General features: G+C 39.6%; 1 protein-coding gene across 2 annotated transcripts in view; it reads left to right on the top strand.

Moving 5' to 3' along the window:
- ndfip2 (Nedd4 family interacting protein 2) overlaps positions 1-19,134 on the top strand; it is a 78,264-nt gene extending 59,130 nt beyond the window's left edge. For both annotated transcript variants that reach the window (XM_067986497.1, XM_067986496.1), the window contains 2 exons: positions 12,933-13,038; positions 17,912-19,134. In XM_067986497.1, the coding sequence (XP_067842598.1) occupies positions 12,933-13,036 (104 nt within the window). In that variant the 3' untranslated portion in view covers positions 13,037-13,038; positions 17,912-19,134. The remainder of the gene's footprint in view (positions 1-12,932; positions 13,039-17,911) is intronic.
- Positions 19,135-27,023: the final 7,889 nt, after the last annotated feature.

Genomic DNA, 27,023 nt, shown 5'->3' with positions numbered 1-27,023 from the left:
GGGACTTAATGCTCAACTCAATGCACAGTCTTAACCCCAACCATCTGAACGTGTCTTAGAGTGCCTGGAAGACCCCCCCACCAGCGCTATTTAAAGGGACCATGCAGGATTTACAGGTTAGTGGCTGGATTATTGCTTCTGGCTGGCGAGACATTTGTAACTGTTTTTGGAGATCTCCTAGACTTCAATACCAGGATGCGGGGACATAGCCTAACATTTAGAGCCAGGATGTGCAGGAGTGAATTTAGGAAATGCTTCTACATGCAAAGGATGGGAGACGTTTGGAACGCTCTTCTGCAGATGGCAGTTGATGCTAGCTCAATTGATAGCCCCATATCCCTTAAATAGGAATCTAAGGCGGGTATATGGAGTTAGGTCACAGGTCCACCATGATCTCATTGAATGGCGGAACAGGCTTGAGGGGCTAAATGCCACTGCCACTTGCTGCCTCTTGATATGCGCCACCTTCTCATGCAAGAAAGCGGGACGTGTGTCTGGATGATGTGCCTGCCATAGTTGAATAGCTGCCAGTGTGTGTGGCCTGTGAGCTGTGGGTGGGCGGTTTGAAACAGTGGTAATATGTAAGGGTGAGAGGAAGCATCTGATTGGAAGAGTTAAGTACTGACGGAAAGAGTTTATTGGAATGTGGGAGATGGGGGTGTAGTGCTTGGTGCAGTTGGTGGGAGATGCCATTTGACAGTTGACCTCACTCACCTTGACCACTCATGTCAAAGCATTGAACTTCTTCCTGCACTGCATCCATGTTCATGATGCTGTGCGCCTGGCATTGACTTTGTTCCCCGCTGCCACCCACTGCCTTTTGAGTATATGTCTGGAGGGCCTCTTGCCTCCCCTGCGGATATAGGATGTCCCTCCTTCTGTCCACCTCTTGCACCCAAGGTCTCTAGTGCATCAGCAGAGAACCTTGGTGCACGTATTCTCGCAGGCCTGGTACCAACTCAGATCGGCAGATTGGTGAGGTCTAGCGTGCAGATTGGAGGATATGAGATTTAGTAGTGTGCAACCTTTATTCAATGTTTTAACATAACTCATCAGTGAGTAAACATAGGGATGGGACCTGCATCTGTATTTTACGTGTGAGATGTCTGATCTCCGTTCAGACTCCATGCAGACAGTAGACTGTTATTTTCAGCAAATAACAGGTGGCAGCTACCTTTAAGAGATTTCTAAGAAACATCCTCCCTTTGAGATTGAGCTCCCTCTGGTGGTAGAAAATGTGAATTGCATTGATTCCACATGCAAGGCCTGGAAAGGAAGGCTGATTGCAGGTAAGTCCTTGGGTGAGTCCAAACTTGCATCCTGCCTGCATAGGGTCCATTGGACACGGGGTCCTAGCGCATCGCACTACCCCGCCCGAAACGGACCCTTATCCAATTTCTCCCCCCATATTTCAAAGTGATTGGCCTTAATTGGCTTGCCATCACTTGCATGTTTTAGTCAAATCAGAACTTAATTCCTGGCCTTGGTAAAATGTGGGCAATTAAAGTAAGATTCAGGAAAAGCAAGGTGGAAGACTGCTTGCTCTGAGTGCAAAAATAGTTTGTGTGAGTTTATTCAAACTCCCGAAAGTATAACCTCAATCTGTTAAAACCTTGGTTAGACCACATTTGTATGATATATAGAATACTACGTAGAATTACATAGAATGTACAGCACAGAAACAGGCCATTTAGTCCAACAGGTCCATGCCGGTGTTTATGCTCCACATGAGCCTCCTCCCACCCTTCATCTAACCCTATCAACATATTCTTCTATTCCTTTCTCCCTCATTTGTTTATCTTGATTCCCCTTAAATGCATCTGTGCTAGTTGCCACAACTGCTCCTTGTGGGTAAAGAAATTTCTCCTGAATTCCCTATTGGATTTATTAGTGACTATCTTATGCTTATGGCCCCTAGTTCTGGTCTCCCCGTAAGTGGAAATATCTTTTCTACATCTACTCTATCAAACCCTTTCATAATCTTAAAAACCCTCAGTCTTCTCTTTTCTAGAGAAAAGAGCCCCAGCCAATTCAATCTTTCCTGATAGGTATAACCTCTCAGTTCAAGTATCATCCTAGTAAATCTTTTTTGCACCTTCTCCAGTGCCTCTGTATCCTTTAGATAATATGGAGACCAGAACACTTCACAGTACTCCAAATGTGGTCTAACCAAGGTTTTATACAAGTTTAACATAACTTCTCTGCTTTTCAGTTCTCTCCCTCTAGAAATGAACTCCAGTGCTTTGTTTGCTTTTTTTATGGCCTTTTACCTTGCATTGCTACTTTTAGTGATTTCTGTATCTGTATCCCCAGATCCCTCTGCTCCTCTACCCCATTTAGACTCTTATTTTCCAAGGAGTATGTGGCTTCCTTATTCTTCCTACCAAAATGTACCTCCTCACACTTAGCTATATTGAAATTCATTTGCCAATTACACCCATTCTGCAAGTTTATTAATGTCTTCCTGTATTTTGTCGCAGTCCTCCTCAGTATTAACTATACCCCCCAATTTGGTGTCGTTCACAAATTATGAAATTGTACTTCTGATTCCTAATCCAAATCGTTTATGTAAATGGTAAACAACAGTGGTCCCAGCACCGATCCTTGTGGAACACCACTTCCCATCTTTTGCCAGTCTGAGTAACTACCTTTAACCCCTACTCTCTTTTTTCTGTTTTGTACCCTGCCTGATATCCGTTCTGCTACTTGTCCCCTGGTTGCACATGCTCTGACTGTAGTCGCACGTCTACTATACAGTACCTTATTGAATGCCTTTTGAAAATCCAAATATATTACATCTACTGCATTACCCTTGTCTACCCTTTCTATTACTTCTTCAAAGAATTCAATAAGGTTGGTCAAGTATGACCTGTTTTGAAATCCGTGCTGACTATTTATTATTTTTTTCAGTTACTAGATGTTTTTCTATTACATCTTTGAGTAAGGATTCCATGTTCTTTCCTATCACCACCGTTAAGCTGATTGGTCTATGGTTCCCTGGACTTGTCCTATCCCTCTTTTTAAATATAGAAATCACATTAGCTGTCCGCCAGCTTTATCCTCTCTAAGTTTGATTAGTTTAGTTTATCAATTATCTCTTTTTTGATCTCTTCTTCTAATGTCATGCTTACCATATTAGAATCCCTAGTAAATACTGAGGCAAAGTAATTATTTAATCTGCCATCTCGCTGTTATTACCTGTGAGTTTATCGTGTGCATCCCTTAGTGGCCCTATCCCTACCCTGATTTTTCTTTTGTTATATTTATGTGTCTGTAGAATACTTTACTGTTTCTTTTTATATTCCTTGATAATTTAATTTTACAGTTTCTCTTTGCCTTCCTAATTGTTTTTTTTAAATTCTTTGCTAACCTTTCATATTCCCTTTTGTCATCTTCTCCTTTGTTGTCTATGTACTTAGCGTATGCCTTTTTTCTTAGATTCAGTTTTGCCCTTATTTCTTTATTCATCCATTGTGTGTCATTACTGGCTAGTTTGTTCTTGCTTTTTAGTGGGATATATTTCTCCTGGACTCTCTTGATCACCGTTTTAAATGTTTCTCACTTCTGTTCTATTTCTTTATTTGTCAGTAAATTTTTCCAGTTTATTTTCCTTAGTTCCATTCTCATCTCCCTAAAATCATATTTTTTTCCAATTTATTACTTTGGCCTTTGTCTTATTTATGTCCTTCTCAATCTTTATCTTAAATCTTATAATGTTGTGATCGCTACTGCATTTGAATCATATTTTATATTACGATTTTAGAATAGCAGATTATTCCTGGAATTATATATCAGTAAGATTTTGAGATGACCAAAAATATGGGCTTCTGAAAAGTTGATTTTGGTAATTCATGCCATTTATAGTAGTCTACATGATCATTGTTTAAGCAGTCATGAAGATAAGGCCAGCATAAGCCAGACATCCTACAAACTAAAATTAAAAATCAGTGAGCCAGTCACTTCGGGCTGCTCTTGTACACTTCCTAGCAGCTTGTTCTTATAATTGCACATGTCCACTCTGCTATTTAAGAAAGGTGAGCGATGGAAACCAGGGAATTACAGACCAGTTAGCCTAACATCTGTTGGGAAATTACTAGAGTCTATAATTAAGGGTAGAGTGACTGAACACCTTGAAAATTTTCAGCTGATCAGAGAGCGCAGCATGGATTTGTAAAGTGTAGGTCATGCCTGATGAGCCTGATTGAATTTTTTCAAAGAGGTGACTAAAGAAGTGGACACGGGAATGTTTATGCATGTTGTTTATATGGACTTTCAGAAGGTATTCGATAAAGTCCCTCATAAGAGACTGTTGGCTAAACTTGAAGCTCATGGAATCGAAGGCAAGTTATTGACTTGGTTAGAAAATTGGCTGAGCGGCAGGAGACAGAGAGTAGAGATAATGGGCAGGTACTCAAATTGGCAGGATGTGACTAGTGGTGTCCCACAGGATTCTGTTTGGGGCCTCAACTATTCACTGTATTTATTAATGACTTAGATGACAGGATAGGGAGCCACATAGCCAAGCTCTGCTGATGACCCAAAGATAGGCAGCATTGTAAGCAGTGTAGATGGAGGCATAAAATTAGAGAGAGATATTAATAGATTAAATGAATGGGCAAAACTGTGGCAAATGGATTTCAATGTAGGCAAGTGTGAGGTCATCCACTTTGCACCTGTAAAGAATAGATCAGAGTACTTTCTAAATGGTGAAAAGCTTGAAACAATGGAGGTCCAAAGAGACTTAAGGGTCCATTTACATCATTAAAATGTCATGGGCAGGTACAGAAAATAATCAAAAAGGCTAATGGAATGCTGGCCTTTATATTTAGAGGACTAGAATATAAGGGGGTAAAAATTATGCCGCAGTTATATAAAGCCCTGGTTAGAATACACTGGAGTACTGTGTTCAGTTCTGGGCACCGCACCTTAGGAAGGATATATTGGCCTTGGAGGGAGTGCAGTGTAGATTTACTAGAATGATACCTGGACTCCAAGGGTTAAATTCCGAGGAGAGATTACACAAACTAGGGTTGTATTCCCTGGAATTTAGAAGATTAAGGGATGATCTGATCGAAGTTTTCAAGATATTAGGGGAACTGATAGGGTAGATAGAAATAAACTATTTCCGCTGGTTGGGGGGGGTCTAGGACTAGGGGACGTAGCCTAAAAATTAGAGCCAGGACTTTCAGGAGTGAAGTTAGGAAACACTTCTACACGCAAAGGGTGGTAGAAGTTTGGAGCTCTCTTCTGCAAATGGGAGTTGATGCCAGCCCAATTGTTAATTTTAAATCTGAGATTGATAGATTTTTGTTAGCCCCATATTCCTTAATACCTTTGGTTAAAGCGGGTATATGGAGTTAGGTCACAGATCAGCCATGATCTCATTGAATGGCAGAGCAGGCTCGAGGGACTAAATGGCCTACTCCTGTTCCTTTTTACCTATTTTAAGTTGCTTTTAAACCAGAGTGTTTTTAGTTTGAATTCTAGGAGACCAGCGAGCCAGCTCCGAGTGTTTACACTGCTAAATTTATCTTTCTGACCCTAGCGGCAGAATCGGGAAATTGGGGCTACAAGTCTGCCGTCTAAGTATCTGGATTTGGTCATGTGAAGTAATCTAATGGAACTAGTGTCTGATTTTTTTTTTTGTTTTTCTATTATTTAGATTATAATTTTCCCATTTAAATATGAATATTTCTGAAGACAAAATGAGATCGATTTCTGTATTGTAAAATTAGATAGTCAAAGGAGGAATGCTTCAGAAAATTACGAACTGAACCTTACTATAGATTTAGTTGGATTTCAGACTGTCTTAACAGCCTGTCTGCAGATAGTATTGCTTTTTATTGGTATGTAACCAGCATCTATGTGGCCAGACTGCTACTCATAGCTATCCTTTCTAAAGGTGGATTTTTTTTTTACAGCCTAGCATATGTTTATTATTACCTCTTTTATTCTTTAAAATCATCCTTCCATGTGACAGTATGCAATCTCCCTAGTTAGTGTATCTGCATTCAACACTGCTCAGTTGGGGGTCAGAGCATCTCCACAGTCCATTGATCAGTACCTCATGAGGCTTTAGTCTGGGTCTAAGCTTTCATTACATATGTTCAGATAAAGACGATTTGATTTAAACACTGGGTTTGGGAGCCACAAAGCCACAGGCTTTGTGGTGCAATTCCCACAGTGGATGAGCATTATGGTGTAGTATTTAATATGGAAAGAAAAAAAACAGCAAAACGTCCCAAAATGTCAGTACTGGGAGCCTTATGGATATTGTTGATCTGGATGTATTGCTTATTTTGAAAACCTTACATAAGTTTATTTCATGATAATTCACAGCCCTGATTATGGGTTGTCAAGTAGCAGCCACGAATGAGAAATAAATCCTGTTTACTTATGTTTTCTGTGTTTATCTGATGTGGGTGTTAATCGAGCTGTAACTGGACACCTTAGCATAAAAAATATTTTTTCCCACTAAACTTGGCCTTTGATTTCTTTTTAATGGGTTATTCTGGAAGCCGTGCATGGCTTGCTGTATCTGTGCTAAGTAATTTAAAATAATTTTTAACATTTTTTATCCATTGATTACCTTCATCTCAACCCACTATGGGTAGGTATCTGCCATGCACAGCTGAAATGAAACATAGACTTCACCACTGTTGATGTTGCTCCATGATTGATTGAGAGTAGTTTTTATCCCATCACCCTCGAGCTTTGAGTTATGAGTCTTAAGTGAAGCACTTCCTCTTCAATAACTGATTTACAATAGGAATTGGCTGTTCAGTTAGAATTTAGTTTTGATCTAGTTTTATGGTGTTTATAAACAATAAAACAACTCTCTTCATGATGGTAACCAAAGACATAATTGGATGCACTGAAATTTGAACATCACAAATTGAATTTTTAAGAATTTGAATTTAACCTTTCACTTTGCCCAATACTTCCTGTTTTCTGCTTAAACCACATGAAATAGGGAAGTTGCCATATCATGTCTCAAAACATTTCACATACAAATAATTACTGTGAAGTACAGTAACTGCCATGCAGGCAAACATGGCAGCTATTTTGCATACAGCAAGATCCCACAAATAGCAATTAGAAAGGTGGCAGCACTGGCAATGCAGCACTCCCTCAGTATTGTACTGAAGCTTTAGGCTAGATTATGTGCTCAATCCTGGTTTGGGGCTTGAATTTAAAAAAAAAATATGGTAGTATCATATGTTCATGAATTTGTCATCACATAACTTAAAAATGCTTTCCTACGTTGAATCCAATCTCATCCAAGTCATTGGAATAGGAGTGGGGTGAACTTCCTCATTGGGGAAGGAAAATCTGCCATTGTATGCCTCCTAGCAGCCAGTACTAGAGCAGTAGTTATAGAAAATTGGAAGTGTCACCTGTCTGTCCTTTGTTGGTTTGGCTACATTCGGTGTTAAATAAATAGGGGTGGGAGAGGGAAGAAGAAGCAAAGGTCTTGAAAATAGATAGAGAAAGGACACTAGGTGTGTCATTACCCATAATGGTGCAAACCCAACATTCCACCTCAGTTCTGGGTGGGGGCTTCAAATCCTAGCACAGTAAGGGCATTGAACCACTTCCACAGCTCATTGATAATGGAACCATCAAATCTATTACATAGAATGTATAGCACAAAAACAGGCCATTCAGTCCAACATCTCCATGCTGTTGTTTATGCTCCACACGAGCCTCCTCTCACCCTTCTTCATCTAACTCCATCAATATATCCTTCTATTCATGTGTCTGTCTAGCTTCCCCTTAAATGCATCTATGCTAGTCGCTTCAACTACTCCTTGTTATAATGAGTTCCACATTCTAACTACTCTAATTTGTATTAGAGTTTATAACTGCTACATACTTCTTAATCTGCCTGGCTTAAATATTATCAAAATTCTGAGGTTTTTTTCAAACTGAATAATGAGGGTAATGTGGCATTGTTTTTAAAATAATGGGCCACAATTTGCGTAGGAGGTCATCTAACGGTAATTGCCGCTAGTTAGACTTCCCCTTGCATATTTAGGTTGATGTCCTTCAAGCTAAATTCCAGCTTCAAAACAAAGTTACCGTCCAAAACTTGTAAAATGAAGTACTTCCTAACTGGCCAGAGCAGCTGGTGCAAAGCCACTTGCCTATTCGGGATAATTATCAAAAGACTCAACAAAAGTAATTTCAACGGATATGGAATCTTTATTTGCATGCACCTAGAAAGTACAAATAACAGATTTCTGGAAAGACCCTGCTGGGGAGGGTAAAGGCCCTAACATTTTCTGGTTATTCCCAAAGATGTAGTCCTACTTTCTTTCAAATGTCTTTCGGATGAGACATTAAACCGAGGCCCCATCTGCTGTCTCAGGTGGACGTAAAAGATCTCTCAGCACTATTTAAAGAAGATTAGGGGCGTTCTCCCCAGTGACCTGGCCGATATTTATCCTTCGAAAACAGGTTATCTGGTCATTAACTCATTGCTGTTTGTGGGACCTTGCTGTGCACAAATTGGTTGCTGCGTTTCCTACATTACAACAGTAACTACACTTCAAAAAGTACTTCATTGGCTGTAAGGTGTTTTGGGATGTCCTGAGGACATGAAAGGCGCTATATAAATGCAAGTTCTCTCGCTCTCTCTTTCTCACTCCTGCTCTCTTTTATTTATTTATATATATATATATATATATATATATATATATATATATAAATCTATCTATAATTAAGAAACTGGTACTTGGGCTGAAGATTCTCCCAAGCTTGACTTCTGCTGAATGTGACTTAGTTCCCCAATAACTTATCTAGTTATACCCCCCCCCCCCCGCCCCCTGCCCCCACCGAGCGATCGCTGGATATTTGGACACTAAGAGATATGGGGATAGGGCGGGAAAGTGGAGTGGAGGTAGAAGATCAGCCATGATCTCATTGAATGGCGGAGCAGGCTTAAAGGGCCGTATGGCCTACTCCTGCTCCTATTATGTTCTTATGCAACTAGTTGAGCCACATAGACCAAGAATGTTTCCCGTTTGAACCCTAGTTTGTCTCAGCTGGGTAGGGATGCTGCAATTAGCCCCTCAGCCCCTGAAAAAGCGATGGAAAAATCAGCCAGGTTCATGCTCCAGATCAATAGCTTTTGACCACTGTTGGAAGTCTAAGGGCATGGATGAGGATACAAGATTTCTGTCCCTCTGCTTACATTGTCATATTGCCTGCTGATATTCTTTGTCTAAGTTTACATATGACGAATGGCCTCTGGGGTGAGAGATCAAGAGGGTGCCTGCATGCCAGCATGAATCTGGACCTTCAGAAGAGAAGAAAATTGGTGGAAAAAGTAGGGAGAAAAAATAAAATATTCCTCAATAACAGGTGGGAGGTAAAAATAATTACTCCAAAGAGGTAATGATTTTACTAAATTTATTAACTAAAAGGATGTTCAATCTACGCTCTTCTCCATTAGTGTTTCCATGTAAATAGGTTAATGTAGAGAATTACAGTGGTATTAGCTATCCTATATATGCAAACCACTTTCAACTGGTACTTTTTGCATTTGCTTTCTGTATTTATACTTAATTAACAATAAATCTTTTATTAAAATATGTGCCGGTATCTGGGAAATTTTGCATGAAATGCTAAATTTGTAAAGTACCAAAATGTAAGTACACCTCCATTTTTGAAAAAAAAAATAAGAATAATTTTTTATGGCACCTAAAGGAAAATATTATCAAATTTGTTGCCTCAGAAAAGCACTATTTGAGATCTCTTGTCCTCTTCACTTGGTCTGAAATGAATGTTAAGGGAAGGCTTGCACAATTTCCTGGAACAGCACCATTCACTTCAGTGGGACTGGCACTATGGATCAGCTTGAGAGCCAATCTGAAGCTGTTGGATTCCAGAAAGCCCTCTATTGACTAAATACTTGGCAATTCAGTACCTAGCTTGTTGTATGTTTTTCTTAGATGTCAAAATCTTTCTGTGGCATCACCTAAATTTTTCTTTGCATTGATTGGGGTCTCCTTTGCACACCCATGTAGCTTCCCAGAAATTAAACAAAATTTGGAACATAATTTAATAAGATTTTCCGTATAGCTATGCAGTAGGCTTGAATCTGGTTTTTGGAATGAGTTTGAGGGTTTGAGTATTAGTCTGTGCTCTTGGTCTGTGATAATCTCAGCTGTGGCTGTGGTAGGGCTCTATAATTGTCCTTAACAAGGTTACACATGAAAAATGGCCACTTGGTCGAGGTATCGGAGGGTGATTTGTTCCTGTGGAGCCATACCTAACTTGGAGTCAACATCTTCAGAAAGGGAGAGAAGAATTCTAATTATAATCACAAAAAAATGTAATGTTGCAATCGCTTCCTTTTAACATTGATTTACGTCATGTTTGAAGGTTAAATGCTGAAAATAAGAAAAATTTAATAAATGAGCACAGCAAAAACTTGATGTTCATGTAAACTTCATATTGTAGCTAATAGAAATGCATGTTTAATGAATCTAATCTTAATAATTCATAGTTAGATTCTAAGATCTACTTGATACCCCTGGCAGCTCACAAAATTGCTTTGTTATTTCAGCTATAATTCTATACCAGTTGTGTTAGTTTTAACCAGTAGTACATGTCAAGAATAAATTAAAACAGTATGGCTATATGTAATCTGTTGTTGAAATGCCCTAAATTTCATTGTTTTAAATTTAAAAGATATTCTCTGAATTGTTTCATACATTATAGTGCAGCATCCATCAAAGAGTTCAAAAATTAAGAACCTTTATTAATACTAATATGAATTGTGCAGACAGGCTATAATTTCAGGTTTAAAAGTAAATGAGGACTTTCTAGATTGATGGTTTGCCCAAATGTTGTCTGTTTTCAATTAAAAATAAGATCACTTTTTCTTTTCTTTTATTTTAGACCAAAGTCCATTTTTCAAAGTTTACATTTTGACTACATTTCAGAAACCCATTTTGTGTTAGGACTGTATTAAATTATCTCTCTTGTGTTTTTATGTTTTATTGTCATATGAATTATATCACTGATTTTTTTTTTATCTTATTGAAACATTTTGAATTAATCCTGTTGAAATTTGCCTTGATTTACCAGCTGTACAGGTGCCACTGAGAAAGTCAGATTTGTTTGAAGATTGTTGGTGAGGAGGGTAGTTGTCCAGTAAAGATTGCTTGTAGAGATGGAATTTTTTTCCTTATGCAAGTACACCTGCATCGTAACCTTGTGAAAGGTCGAATGAGAAGATTGAGCCATTTGCACCACTGCTATTCATTTAAATTCCTGCTGTAGGAGTTCTATTACTTGTATTGCATATAATCCAATTCCCAGATGAAATGTATCCCATTAAGAGAATCAAGGGAGGAAATAGCGGAGGTTCTGACCATCATTTTCCAATCCTCTCTGGCTACAGGCATGGCACTGGAGGACTGCTAACGTTGTACTATTGTTTAAAAAGGGAGAAAGAGAAATTACAGGCTTGTCAACCTAACTCGATGGTGGGCAAAATATTGGAAAAAATTCTGAGCGTCAATATTAATCGTCATTTAGAAAGACATGGATTAATCAAGGACAGTCAGCATGGATTTGTTAGAGGAAGGTCGTATCTGATTAACTTGATTGAATTTTTTGAGGAGGTAACGAGGAGTGTCGATGAGGGTAGTGCGTTTGATGTAGTGTACTGGATTTTAGCAAGGCTTTTGACAAGGTATGACATGGCAGACTGGTCAGAAAGGTAGAAGTCCATGGGATCCAAGGGAAAGTGGCAAGTTGGATCCAAAATTGGCTCAGTGGCAATAAGTAAAGGGTAATGGTCGACGGGTGTTTTTGTGACTGGAAGGCTGTTTCCAGTGGGGTTCCTCAGGGCTCAGTACTAGGTCCCTTGCTTTTTGTGGTATAGATCAATGATTTAGACTTAAATGTAGGGGGCATGATTAAGAAGTTTGCAGATGATACAAAAATTGGCCATGTGGTTGATAGTGAGGAAGGAAGCTGTAGACTGCAGGAAGATATCAATGGTCAGGTGGGCAGAAAAGTGGCAAATGGAATTCAATCTGGAGAAGTGTAAGATAATGCATTTGGGGAGGTCAAACAAGGCAAGGGAATACACAATAAATGGGAGGATACTGAGAAGTGTAGAGGAACAGAGGGACTTTGGAGTGCATGTCCACCGATTCCTGAAGGTAGCAGGACAGGTAGATAAGGTGGTTAAGAAGGCATACAGGATACTTTCCTTTATTAGCCGAGGCACAGACTATAAGGGCAGGGAGATTATGCTAGAACTGTATAAAACACTAATTAGGCCACAGCCTGAGTACTGCTTACAGTTCTGGTCATCACATTACAGGAAAGATGTGATTGCATTAGAGAGGGTACAGTGGAGCTTCATGAGGATGTTGCCAGGACTGGAGAATTTTAGCTATGAGGAAACATTGGATAGGCTGGGGTTGTTTTCTTTGGGACAGAGGAGGCTGAGGGGTGATTTAATTGAGGTGTATAAAATTATGAGGGGCCTAGATAGAGTGGATAGGAAGGATCTATTTCCCTTAGCAGAGAGGTCAATAACCAGGGGGTACAGATTTAAAGTAATTGGTGGGAGGATTAGAGGGGAGTTGAGAAATCTTTTCACCCAGAGGGTGGTGGGGGTCTGGAACTCACTGCCTGAAAGGGTGGTAGAGGCAGAAACCCTCATCGCATTTAAAAAGAACTTGGATATGCACTTGAAGTGCCCTAACCTACAAAGCTACGGACCAAGAGCTGGAAAGTGCGATTAGGCTGGATAGCTCTTTTTTGGCAGGCACAGACACGATGGGCCAAATGGCCTCCTCCTGTGCCATAGATTTCTATGATTTCCTATATTTACAAATGGCAGAAGTCCCTTTCAGGACTCTTTCTAAATACGGGTATTAATTTGTATTTTTTTTTCTTTTTAGGACTGCTGCTGTTTTTCAGAGGTTTCATCAACTACCTGAAAATCAGAAACATGTCTGAGAACATGGCTGCGGCACACAGGACCAGACTTTTCTTCTTGTACTAGAGGTAATGAACCTTTTCAATGGGGAAATGAGTAACAATCTGACCTTTGGCTTGTGTCTGTCTCAATGGTTTGGTAGTTTCCTATTTCATGAATGTTATTTAGGTCAGTAACATTGTGGTATTTAATTAGGAGCAAATCTGCTCAATGTGATTTAAAATGTATTTCTTTTGCAGTCCACTGCTGTCTCCTGATTCCACTCATACCTGTTGCAACAAAGACATAACATGTCCTTCTGCATTTTCTCCTTCTGTGCCCGCATTGTCACCTCTGGTGTACGTGAGAGCTCCACCATTGGTCCCTTCTCTTCATTTATATTCTACCGCTTGGCAATATCCTATGGAAGCATGGAGTCAGCTTCTACATGCCTCTCCACCTCCCCATTGATCCCATAGCTATTGCTGCAACCTGTATTTGACTGTCCAACGTTACGACCTATGTGAAACGAAATTCCCTCCGATTTAATGTGAGCAAAACTGAAGCTGTGCTGTTTTGTTTCTGCCAGCACCTACATGCCTCTGGCCATGACTGCATTAACTTTCACAGCTGAGCTACCTTTCTCGCGTCTATTCTGTTACCAAAATTGCTTTCTTGCACCCCTGTAACGTTGCCCACTTCTGCCCCACCTCTCTTTCATCACTGCCGACTTCTGTGATGCCCCTTTAGCAGGCCTCAACCCTCCAAAAATTATAGCTCATTCAGAACGTCACTTCCTGCACAAATTCCTGCACTCCCATCACTTGTCTTTGCCAAGCTCCACTAGCCCCAGCAAATTGACTTTAATGTCCTTATCCTCACTTTCAAATTTCTTCATCTTTTAGCCCCATCCTTTGTTACAATGTCTTACACCTGTCTATACTTGGAAGACTATCCTCTGTTCCAGCTTTCTCCTTGTTCTCCACACCCTCTGTTTCACCACTATTTCTCTGCCATCTGGAATTCCCTCCTCTGAGGATCTCGAGCACAAATGCACAGATGAGGTACAATCAGCACCATGCCTCCACTCAAGCCCTGATGGAAAAGACTATAAAGCAACACTTCCACTACCTAGATAGGTCTGGAGGTGTGCTGCAGAGAGTGTCTCCAGGATCCTTATTGTCTGCTGCACACTGTACAACTTTGCCATCCAGAGGGGCCAACCTATCAAACCAGCTATAGAGGAAGACATGTAGACAGAGGAGCATGCACGACAGGAAGACACTGAAGGTGATGAGGATAAACTAGGCCCAGTTATCCTGCCAGCTGCCAGAGCTCTTCGACAGCAACTCATCCAGGAGTGCTTCAGCAGAAAATTTAGTATTCCTCTGCACTAACAGTCCCTCCCAACATTGGTCCCAGTCCTCCTGTCATCCTTAGGACTGTACCCAACTCAAACACAGGCAATGTGGGGTTTCAGACAAAATACATTGCATGGTCATCAAATACTTAGTAACCAACTCTGCACAACAAGAATTTTGAAAAAGCATGTAATTTACCTTCCATTAACTAATGTCATCCTGGTGCAATCTCATTGTGCCTAACTGCTCTTCTACCAACTCTAGTGCTCCTATAGTGTGCTCATGGGAACATAGGAATTGCTAGATGAAAAAAGACCAAGGTCCATCTAGTTCTCCTCCTACCATCCTGATCGTCGCATGATACAACGATAATGGAGCTGTTTACTAATCATAGTAATCAATCTCTATTAATTAGTCTACCACAGACCCAGACATGACTGCGAGGAAAACTGTTCCACTAGTGGAGAGCTTTGGGAACCATAGGTCCAAAGTCACCTGTTCCTCCCAATCATGCTATACTTACCACGTCATGTTTCAAATTACTCATACACAATATCCCAAAATATTATTTTCTGAAAGAAAGCTATCTATTTTGCATTTGAATGAATCAATACTAACTGTTCCATAGATTGACCACTCGCTCACTGAAATATTGTTTCCGCAGATTAGTTTTGAATTTACCCCCCTTCAAGCCATCTCCCCTGGTTTTACTGTTCTGGACAAGGTAAAAATAGCTTGTCATGGTCTACATCATCTAGTCCCTTTGGAATCCTAAAAACAGCAATCAAATCACTTCTCAATCTTCTCTTTTCCAGTGAGAGCACGCCCAGTTTACATAATCGTTCCGCATAATCCAATCCTTCCTTCCTTCCCCTCAATCATTTGGTTGCTCTCTTCTGTACCCTTTCAATAGCTGCAATATCCTTTTTGTACTGTGGTGGCCAGAACTGTAAACTGTATTCTACGAGCGGTCGCATCAATGATTTATAAAGTGCCAGGATTACCAGTATTTCAGCTCAATATTGAGCTTTTAATACAGCCCAGCATCTGATTTACCTTGGTCACTGTCACCGAGCATTGTTGCAATAGCTTCAATTTATTGTCAATCAGGACCATCAGCTGCTCCCTGAATTACTTCAGCTTGGGATGTCGAAAGCTGCCGGGCCTCTAATGAGGAAACTTGAGAGCTGTCCCCTCCTCCTGCCCTTGGTCCTGCAGACTTATGCTTGGTGCATCACCGAGTGCTGACCCCTATAAGATATTATCTAAAGGTCAAGGGCTGACGATTTCTGAGCTAGTGCTTGCAAGCGCAAGAGTGAGTGGTGTATCTTCAGTTGCAGATTCTTTCTCCTTCACCTCTTCTGCCGATGGGCCTGTGACGACTTCAGGGCTTGCAGAGAGGGAATAGAGAAAATAGCTAGTAGCTAGAGGCAATGGTATATCATTGCAGAACAGTGGTGTAGATTGAGTTATTACTTGAGTGAGTTAAGTAATAAGAGAAATGGATGGTTATAGGCCCAAGCATCCTGTGGCATGCTTCCTCCTGCCGTATCCACTGCAACAGCTCTGGCACTCCCTCTGTCCAGGATATCCATAGCAGCCTCTTCAGTGGATAATAGCCAATGTGGGTCCTCCCTGGCATTGTGCACTAGTTTGTCCTGCAAGAGGAAAGGGAGTGTGTTAGTGAGTGGCATGCTGAAGAGTTTTGAACGCGTGTGTGCGAGGGCAGAATAATTTGGTAAAATGAAGAAACCATCATGTGTGTGCAAATGAGCGTATTAATTGTAAGACCAGTGGTAGTGGGATGTTGCACCAGGAGGAGGGATACTGAAGGGTGTTGAAATGATTGGATGAGAGGGATGTGAAGCGGTGGGGGGTGTCAGCATTTTCATTGATCCATTTTGTAGAAAAGTGGTGTAACATTGTGCTAACAATGACAGCAAGATTGTGAATGGGAGTCTTAACTTGGCAGCACAAGTTAGGTCATTGAACTTCCTGTTGCATGGTTTCCAAATTTAAGTGGAGCCTTCAGTTGAGCTCCATAATGAGCATTGCATCTACCCTTTAACAAGTGTAGACCACAAGGAACTGACGTTGGGTCTGCCCAGAATCCCCCCCGAGCCAATTGGTGAGATGTCCAATTACCAGCACAATCAAATTTAAATGAGGCATTGAACAGACAAGAGTTGGTTTCTCGCACTGACTTTACTGGGCAATCAATGCGGCCGCCCCACCCACTTCCCGCCCATTTTGGGCACAAGTTGAAAGTTTTCCATATTGTTCTTGATGCTCGTGTTGAGCTTTGTTGGAACAGTATATGAAGTCAATAAAGTATTTTGCTTTTTATTTCAATATTACCTCTTTGTTTTTGTATTCTATGTCTTTAGATACAAAGCCAAAGATTCTGTTTTCCTTTTATGGCTTTACCTCCTCGCGCTGACACTTTTAACGACTTGTGCATCTGCACAGCAAGATCCCTTTGTCCCTTTACTTTTAAAATTTTACCATTTTACAGTGTATTCCCTTTCCTTCCAAAATGCATTATTTTTGACTAATTCTAGTTAATGTTACAGTATTTTAAACTGATGACCTATTTAAATTTAGATGACAGGTAAATATTGGCAAATTTGTGTTGCAAGCGATGCGAACAAGAAAACTATTACTGGAAATGTAGTCATACAACTTTTTACTTATGGTTTCAAAACAAGGCTTCAGATAATGACTATTGATTTTAAGTATTCTTGCATCACTATACAAATAATCTTTTATTTAATCCTAAATTACAGATCTAGGAATATGATGCATAAGGCTCTACTAAAGCTGCAATGGTTCATATGGTCTTATAATTAAGCATGGTATTTAGAAGAGATTAATTTGAATTTAAAGCCCAATCCATTTATAGATCCCTTTTATTTGTGTTGGTTATTTTTAACCTTTAAATTGTAAACTATTTACACTTTGAACCACCAGTTCCTGTCAATCCATACTACAAACCAACAGCACCTAGTAAAGTTCATTAAAACCTGTAAACAAAATGTATCATTTAGTCGTTCACAATCAGCTACAATATTGGATTATAAATAAATTGTGTTTCAGAGCAGAAATTTCAATAACCAGTATCTTAGAAAATATATTTAGGATGATCAGTCTTTAAATGAAAGATCTTTTAAGCCATTCATATTGTAAAATAAATGTTTGTTTGCAGCAAGGTACTTTTGAATGATATATCTTAATTAGATATTTTCTATCTCTTCGCTGGGGGGAGCAGTCAAGCTGCTACATTTGGCCGCACTATCCCTAAACAAAATTGCCACGGTTGCTGGTCTTCACCATTGTATGGCTCCTAATGATGTAAATGGATGTGTATGGAAAATAGATGGGGCTGTGGTGTGATGAGATCCAATATTCATTGTCCAGGCTTACACATAATGAATGGTCCCTTGGGTGAAGTACCAGAAGGTTAATTATACTCAGGGAACTGTTCCCTATTGTAATTTCTTGCCTTCAGAAGAGTGAAAGGGTAAGGGTCGAAAATTGGGAAGAAAATTAAGAGGAAACAATTCCCAAATGATTAATTTTGTAATTTTATTTTTTTTTCCAGAATGTGGCTAATGAACAACTCAAACATTCCTTCCTAACGTGAAATGTCCAGATGTTGTGCTTCAAGCTGCCAAGTTATTTGGATGTGAAACTACTGAAGAATAAATAATATACGGTGTTACCACAAAATCTAAGCAAAATATTGAATTTCAAGACACATTGTAAAATGGGCTGATTTTCTGAATTGCTAGATGGTTGGAACTTTCCCTTTCAAATTTTAAATTAAAAATGAAAATACACAAAGTGATCCTTTTCAACGTAAAAGGGTTCGAAACTACAAATTGCGACTGAAGAAATACAGTGGAGCCATCCTTGTACCCTTAATCATTGACCAAAATGTTTATCCCTTAGATGCTGAAATAAGTTTGTAACTGGATATCAAAAGTGCTTTGCCTTCCCACCCACCCAGCCCATAATCAGTTGATAACATTGATTTAAAGAAAACCAATCTATTTCTTGAATTATTTACAATTATTGAAATTTAAAAGTAGATTTTTTTTCCTGTTAAGGTGGTAATATTTGAAGAACAATATGTAGTTTACTGGAATTAGGATTAGAGCTCTATTAAGTATCTTGATATACCTTTAAAAATGACCAGAACAGGAAGTAGTTCCACTTATTTGTATGGTTTCAAGCTTATGAAATGGCTTTGCTAGTTTATTCTCAATACTCATTTTTTACAGTGACTATTGCATGACATGAAACTGCTTTGTTAACACAACTATTCTCTTATTGGCTCAAATGTTGCATCAGATTGCTAGGAAAATGTAACTGGAATTGATTTTAACATACAGGGGGTGTAAATTCTTATAGTTGTCTTTACATCCTATTATAAAAATGCTTCATTTGGCTGTTTTTTCTTTGTTCTTTTAAAGTCAATTAGCAAATCAAATGACGAGCTTAAAAGGATTGTTCATTTCAATTTGTGCTGATCTTTTTTCTAATTACATTATTTGAAAGCTTGTTCAACAGAAACAAAGTAATAAAGGAAATCAAGGTGGTATTTGAGAATAATTGAAGTCAATGATTGTGACTTGAGTTATGACTTCACAAAAGATGTATTAAACCAGAATCCTGCACTTGGAAAAGTTTGAGGATAAAGAATAAATGCTGATGTGGTAATTTAGTTTTGTTTTGTTTTCACCAACTCACAGACAAGAAAAAATGCAGTACACTTTTGTTTCTGAATTTGAATAAAAATGTATTTGAAAACTTTCATAAAAATATATTACTTTGTATTTATCAGCATAGATAATATAAATTCTCTTGCCTACTCTTTAATCCCACAGAAACATGTTTGGGAGTCCACATCCAAAAAATGGAAAGGCTCTTGACGTTATCTTTGACAAGCGCCAGAATTAAACTTGTGTAGCCTACTAAAATGTAACACTTCCCAGTACACAAATTATGGAACCAAAAGTACAGAAAATACCTCATGCTCAACATAAAAGGTTGGATTAACCATGCTTGCATTACTGAATGGTGGGAAATTAGAGCTCATCCTTGTAAAATGACCACCTCTTGAGCCAAGACATAGAGTTCCTCAGAGCTACCTATAAAGCAGTGACCTGGAGCAGCCTCATATAGTTTCATTAAGTATTATTGCACTGTTCTGACAGTTCAAATGACTAATGCTTTTGGTCCAAGCCAGCCTGAACATCCTTTTGGAAAGAGTGAATTGACAAGACATTAACTACTTTTGTTGGGAACTTGTTTCTCAGATTTGCTACTTGGCCAGGGAAAGCATTTACAAGTCTTGCATAGAGCTTGCCAATTTTGAACTTGGGTGCCTAGCTCTGTAGTCATGCTTACAATTGCATCATCATTGCCTTTGAACAAAATTCTCACTCCTTAACTTTTTTCCAATGAAACAGTTTAATTCTGCGAATTTCTATCCATAACTTGCGATGTTAACATACAAACAAGTTAAAGTGTATGAAATTCCTTTGAACATTAGTTATATAGGAATGACCTTGAGATGCATCCAAGAATGCCTTCACTGTGTTAGGTGAACTGTAGCTCAGTGGCAATGACAAGGCCATTTTGTTGCCAGCATAGCGAAAAAGAAAATACTGCAGGACTCTGAATCTGCTGGGAAACATGGCCCCTTTAGTTCATCCTCTATTGCTTCTGCTCCCAACAATCCACACACTGCTGTCTCATTAGCAAACCAAATATCAGTCTAGCTCCATGGTGCAAAGAATCATTATTAGCACTATAACTCAGGTGAATGCTATGGTAAGAAAATTTGGTGTCAAATTTCTGTTAGAGTGAATACCATTATAGCTCAGAATTACTAAATAATTTAATAAAAGTAGTTGCCATTATCATAAAATATGCAACGCAGCAGCACCAGCAGATGGAAATTCCCATAATCAACACTGATTTCTAAATGTCTTCAAAATCACCATTATTTTTATCTTCATCCAAATCTTGCCCCACATTATTCAAACGCAACTATTTAAACTGCTCCCCAGAGTTACAACAAGTATAGTTGAAGTGTCACAACAGGATATCATCACTGTTTTTGTGTAGCAGTGATTATGTATTCATCTATAAGTGATTTGAATGCAAGTTATCAACAACAACTTGCATTTATATAGCGCCTTTAATATAGTAAAATGTTTTAAGGTGCTTCACAGAAGCTCACTATTCCAGGATCTTCCTGGAATGAAAAGAAAAGCCCTGGCTTCACTACAAACTGTCTTAATTAACCCCTTTCCCCTGCCTCCTCCACTCTCCCATCCAACAACAAGTGCGAGGAGCTCACGGACTACCTTGTCACTAAGATTGAGACCATCCGTTCAACTGCCTCTGCTACTTCCCTCCCTTCTCCTAGCCCACCAAGCCAAACCTTCCCCACGGTTACCCCCTGCCCTAACCCTGAACTTTCTCTAGTTTCTCTCCTATCACCTCTCGTGCCCTTTCCGAGCTCATCTTGACCATGAGACCCTCCTGCTCCCACGACCTTATTCCCACCAAAGTGCTGACCACTCAACTTCCATTCCTGGCCCCCATATTAGCTGATACTGTAAATGGTTCCCTCTCCTCAGGGTACTGTCTCCCCTTCAAATCTGCCTTCATCATACCCATCTTGAAAAAAAACCCACCCTTGACCCCTCTGTCCTTGCAAACTACTGTCCCATCTCCAACCTCCCTTTCCTCTCAAGTCCTTGTATGTGGTGTTGCTTCCCAAATCCATGCCCATCTTTCCCGCAACTCCATGTTTGAATCCCTCCAAACAGGTTTCCGCCCCTGCCACAGTACTGAAACAGCCTTTATCAAAGTCAAAAATGTCATCCTACATGACTGACTGTGGTAAACTATCCCTCCTCATCCTTCTGGATCTGTCTGCAGCCTTTGACACGATTGACCACACCATCCTCCTCCAATGCCTCTCCTCCATCGTCCAGCTGGGTGGGACTGTGCTCGCCTGGTTCCATTCCTATCTCTCCAACTGTAGTCAGAGAATCACCTGCAAAGGCTTCTTTTCCTGCTCCCGCACCGTTACCTCTGGAGTCCCCCAAGGATCTATCCTTGGCTCCCCTCCTATTCCTCATCTACATGCTGTCACTCAGCGACATCATCCGAAAACATGATGTCGGTTCCACAGGTACGTTGACACCCAGCTTTACCTCACCACCACCTCCCTCGATCCCTCCACTGCCTCTGATTTGTCAGATTGCGATTTGTCAGACTGGATGAGCAAAAATTTCCTTCAACTAAATATTGGGAAGATCATTGTCGTTGGTCCCCACCACAAACTCCGTTCCCTAGCCACCGATTCCATCCCTCTCCCTGGCCACCGTCAGGCTGAACCAGATCATTCACAACCTTGGTGTCCTGAGATGAGCTTCTGACCACATATCCGCTCCATCACCAAGACTGCCCACTTCCACCTCTGTAACATTGCCCATCTCCACCCCTGCCTCTGCTCATCTGCTACTGAATCCCTCATCTATGCCTTTGTTCCCTCTAGACTCGACTATGCCAATGCTCTCCTGGCCAGCCTCCCATCTTCCACCCTCCATAAACTTGAGCTCATCCAAAATTCTGCTCCCCGTATCCTACCTCGCACCAAGTTCCGTTCACCCATCAACCCTGTGCTCACTGACCTACATTGACTCTTGGTCCGGGATCGCCTCGATTTTAAAATTCTCATCCTTGTTTTCAAATCCCTCCATGACCTCGCCCTCCCTATCTCTGTAATCTCCTCCAGCCCCACAACCCTCCGAGATCTCTGCGCTCCTCCAATTCTTGCCTCTTGCGCAGCCCCGATTTTAATTGCTCCACTATTGGCAGCCGTGCCATCAGCTGCCTAGGCCCTAAGCTTTGGAATTCTCTCCTTAAACCTCTCCAACTCTACTTCTCTCTCCTGCTTTAAGACGCTCCTTAAAACCTACCCCTTTTACCAAGCTTTTGGTCACCTGTCCTAATATCTCCTTATGTGGCTCGGTGTCAAATTTTATTTGATAAGTCTCTTCTGTGACGTGCCTTGGGACATTTTACTACGCTAAAGGTGCTATATAAATGCAAGTAGTTGTTGTTACCAGACAAAATTTGACACCGAGCCACATAAAGAGATATTAAGACAGGTGACCAAAAGGTTGGTCAAAGAGGTAGGTTTTAAGGAGTGTCTTAAAGAAGGCGAGAGAGGTTTAGGGAAGAAATTCTAGAGCTTAGGGTCTAGGCAGCTGAAGGCACGGTTGCCAATGGTGGGGTGATGGAAATCGTGGATGCACAAGAGGCCAGAATTGGAGGAGTGCAGAGATCTTGGTGTGTCGTAGGGCTGGAGGAGGTTACAGAAATAGGGAGGGGCGAAGCCTTGGAGGGATTTGAACAAATGGATGAGAATTTTATATTCGAGACGTAGCCAGAATGGGAGCCAATGTAGGTCAGCGAGTACGGGTGATGGGTGAACGGGACTTGGTGTGAGTTAGGATATGGGCAGCAGATATCATACATTGAAGACTCTGTTCAAATATAACTTCACCTTTCATTATATAAATAGATTTTAAAAGTTAGAAATGTGATTTTTTTTCATAGTGCTTTTAATAGACAAGGATGAAACTGTTTAGCAGTTTTATTTAAGCCTTTTGTGTGAGTGAAGAAAAATAATTATGTTTGATTCTGCTTTGTGTACTGGAGCTTAGTCTTCTTTGCATTCATTCCCTTAGATCCGGATGTTCTGACTTTAAAATGCCCTCACCTGTGCATACATGTGTCATGACTTGTGTATAATGTTATCATTCCTCTGCTCGTTCCTCCCTATTGGCATTTTCATCACACTCATAACTTCAAATATTTTTGAGTTTTGTCTGAACTAAAAAATTCAGCTCCATTGTAAAGTGGTAAAGTAAATAGTGCTTCTAGGTCAACATTTTATGATCAATAAGAAAAGATTTCCATTGCATACGTTGGTTTTTATTAATCGTGCAGGTAATGCATTAGTCCTACAGTATTTATATAAATTAGTGGAATATTAGACCTTTTTTAATTGCTCAAAATTGATTTCAGTTCAAGTAAATTACTTGTATTTATAAAGAGTAGGATAGGGTTAATCTAGTTGCTTCTTATCTAATTCTAAGCAATTCTGTTGGCTATGGTGTGGAAGTCTGAAATCTCATCACTGGGAACAAGGGAATTGGGCATTATTTTCAAAGACAAGCAATCTTTTCCAGATGTGCCAAATGCTGCGTTCCTTCCATGCTATTTCCTGTTAGCCTGGGTTGGAGCAGCTGCTGCCATGGTTTGGGGACACCTAGCCAACTTTTTCCTCTTCCTTAAGCATGGAAAAACTTGCAGTGTCAGAGTGATTTATTGTCTTTGGTTCCCAGAACTTCTTGATCATCTGGGATCTTAGTCTGACTTAGAACATAATTGCTCTGCTTGCTGCACACCAGGATTTGGTTATTCATTCATCATGTGTGTGTTGCTGGATAACTGAGCAATTGATGGTGAAGTTTGATAGAAAGCTGATATAAATCTGATGGTGAATAAAAGTCATTATGTTTAGGATTTTTTATATTAGTGTTAGTGTAAAAAGATGATAGAAAACCATTTCGAATTAGGATATTATATTATAAATTGATTGTTATTTTCAAGTATTGCAGTATCTTAAGTGCATACCATTGCATTTGGTACTGTTCCTACGTAATGCATCTGTCTGCCAAGTGATTTTTACAATTTAAAAACCAAGTCACATTTTGTAAAATGTATCTGTAATTCTAGATGGTTTCAACATTTAAACCTGGCATTTTTGATGGGTTCTGGCCAGAACTATAGGCTATTTAAAAAAAAATAGTTCCAGAACTGCACCATGTTTTATTTTGCACCTAGACATGTTAGAAAAAAATTGTGATTGTTTCTTCTTTCCTAATTTGAAAGTGTGGTGTCCTGTTGTTTTATTAGATGCTGCAGTGCATGGGGAGCAATGATAAATGAATAGATATAGTTTCAGGTGCTATCATCTCTCCAGAATTGTCTATGACCTGAAGTTTAACTTACACAAAAAAGCCCTTCAGATTAAAAAAAAAGCTGTGACTCAGTTGCATGTAAACCTAGTTCTGCAAAAGAGACTTATATTGGGAGACAAATAGGAAAATATTTATGCCACATGTGTGGACTAGAAAATGTGGAATTGTTTACATCCATGTGAGGTGACAATTATTAAACTTGGAAGATTGAAACAAGATGTGTTTGAGACGAAGACTGTTTTTGAATTTAATATTTCGACTTTAGTTTGGGAATTTTCAAGATGGCGGCCATTCGCGTCTAGAAAAGAAATATCATGGTTGTTTTTACGACTTTGCGCTCCCGGCATGGAGCTTTGCATATTGGGAGAACATATTGGGAATTCAAGCAATTAAATCAATGGGCTGCCCACTAATTTTCATCTATCCTTGCTGACCTCTGTGCATGAATTCCTGACGTGCATTCCTGATGCACGAAGCTCTGGAGCAAAGCTGGATTAAGAATTCCTGAAGCCTCACCGCACCCCTCACACAACCTATTCATTAACACACAAATGTGACATAGAATACATGAGGAAATAGACCCCTAGAATGTTTACACACTGCATTAATAATAATATATCACAATCTATTACACTTAAATGAAACCACTCCAGCAGGAGCCCCATGGTTGGCTGGGACTCCTGGGTGCAGATCCTGTAGGCCCGTGCGTTAATCCACCGCTGCTCTGGAGTGGGAGCACAATTCATAAAATCTACCCGAAGGTGTTTGTGTCACTTTTTGGCTCAGTAGGCAGTACTATTGCCTCTGAGTTAGAAGGTTGTCAGTTGAAGCTCCACTCAAGGATGTAACCACCTAGTCCATGTTAACGTTCTAGTGCAGTACTGACAAAATGCTGCATTGTTGGAGGTGCCATTCTCTGGGTGAAACATTGAACTGAGGCCTCGTTAACCTGTTCAGGTGGAAACTAAAGATTCCATGATACTATTCGAAGTAGAACAGTGTGTTCTCCCAGCCTACTGGCTGACATAATTCCCTTAACCAATACTACCAAAAAACAGATTAACTGGTCAGTTATCTAATTGCAGTTTGTGGGATCTTGCTGTGCACAAAACTCGTGTGCCAAATTTGTATACATAACAGTCATTGCACTTCAAATAATGTGAAGCATTCTGGCATGTTTCTGAGAGATGTGATAAGGTGTCATATAAATGTTAATTTTAATTGGGAGCATTCACATACCTTCTGAAAAATTGTTTAACTAAAATTGAATTATGTACAATTATAAATTACTTTATGTGTGGATACTGAGTGATTGACAATGCAATGTAACTCACTCATGGAAATACTTATTACAAGCCTATTCATTAGTAGCATAGATGTGGAATTAATTATATTTGATGTTCTAAAGTCACCACATGATATTTTTTGTGAAGAACAGAATGGAATGTTCAGATGAGATTAACTTTTGCCTACCCAGAGTGATTAATGTAAGTACAACATCACACAGAGTATTTTTTGAAACTAAACAATGTTTGTTATACATACAATATTGTTCTGTGCACAGAAAACAAGTCTTCATTTTAAGACTTTTGCATGTGATAATAAAATCAGGAAATTTTTGCATTAATAGAATGCATTAAAGAAAAACATGGTGAGGTAAGGGTTAACAGTTCCATGAAGAAGTCATTATATAACGGTAGAACCAAATGGGGGCCACATTCTCCACATGGCTCAATAATGTCCTGAAGGTAAGTTGTTTTTTAATTCAGGCTGATATCAGTGCCCACCCAGAAGGCTCAATAACCATCCCCTTTGCTATGGTTTTATTTATAGTCGTCTTTCCTGAATCCTGCAATATAAACTTTTAATGTGACCTATTTGCATAACTCCTTGCCTGTTGGCAAATACTTGTCGATTTGAAACTTTTAATAGGTGCTGTCTGAAACCTCCCTTCTCTGTGTCCGTACTACATTGACGCTTGCAACTGGCCTGAGAAGAACAAGCACAATGTAAACTTAACAGCATAGCAGTGAAAAAAATGCTGACAATAATTGTCCACAGCCAGTAGAAGCTTTGTATTAGTTATGAGTTTTACATGCTGCTGCTTGAAGTCTTAAAGTTTTAGGGCTTAAATAAAGACTGTTTAAATGTTTGAATCCAAAGATGAAAAAAGTATTCAGAGCAGAACAGAATTACATGGTGTTTGCTTTAAACTCCAGGCACCTGGTTGTTGTCCCTCCACTCCCCCTCCATTGTTACTGTGATAGTTTTTGGGCAATAGTTCTATTCTTGAAATCGTACTATTGGCAGAATTTCCCAAACCAAACATGTTTGTTATTAAATGACTGTTTTGTTTCCTGAAGCCAGGTCAAGGACTGTGACCTTGGGACTACAGAGCTAATTTATTTTTTTCAATCATTTCCTGAAGTAGTTTTTTTTAGTTATTTGATGAGTGATGTGATTATTTAATATTCTTTGATTTAAAAATTGTTTTTTTTAAAAAAGCAACACAAAAAGTACCTTTAGCACATGCTTGCATTATTTTCTGTGGGATAATGTCTGCTGCATATTGCCATATGCCACCACTGATGGTAATGTCACACTTTAGCACCTAATTTAAGAACATAGGAACAGGAG

This window comes from Heptranchias perlo, chromosome 6 (genome assembly GCF_035084215.1).
Source record: "Heptranchias perlo isolate sHepPer1 chromosome 6, sHepPer1.hap1, whole genome shotgun sequence".
Taxonomy (NCBI): domain Eukaryota; kingdom Metazoa; phylum Chordata; class Chondrichthyes; order Hexanchiformes; family Hexanchidae; genus Heptranchias; species Heptranchias perlo.
The sequence above is the reverse complement of the archived record's forward strand: the minus strand, read 5'-3'. Positions and strand labels throughout refer to the sequence as shown.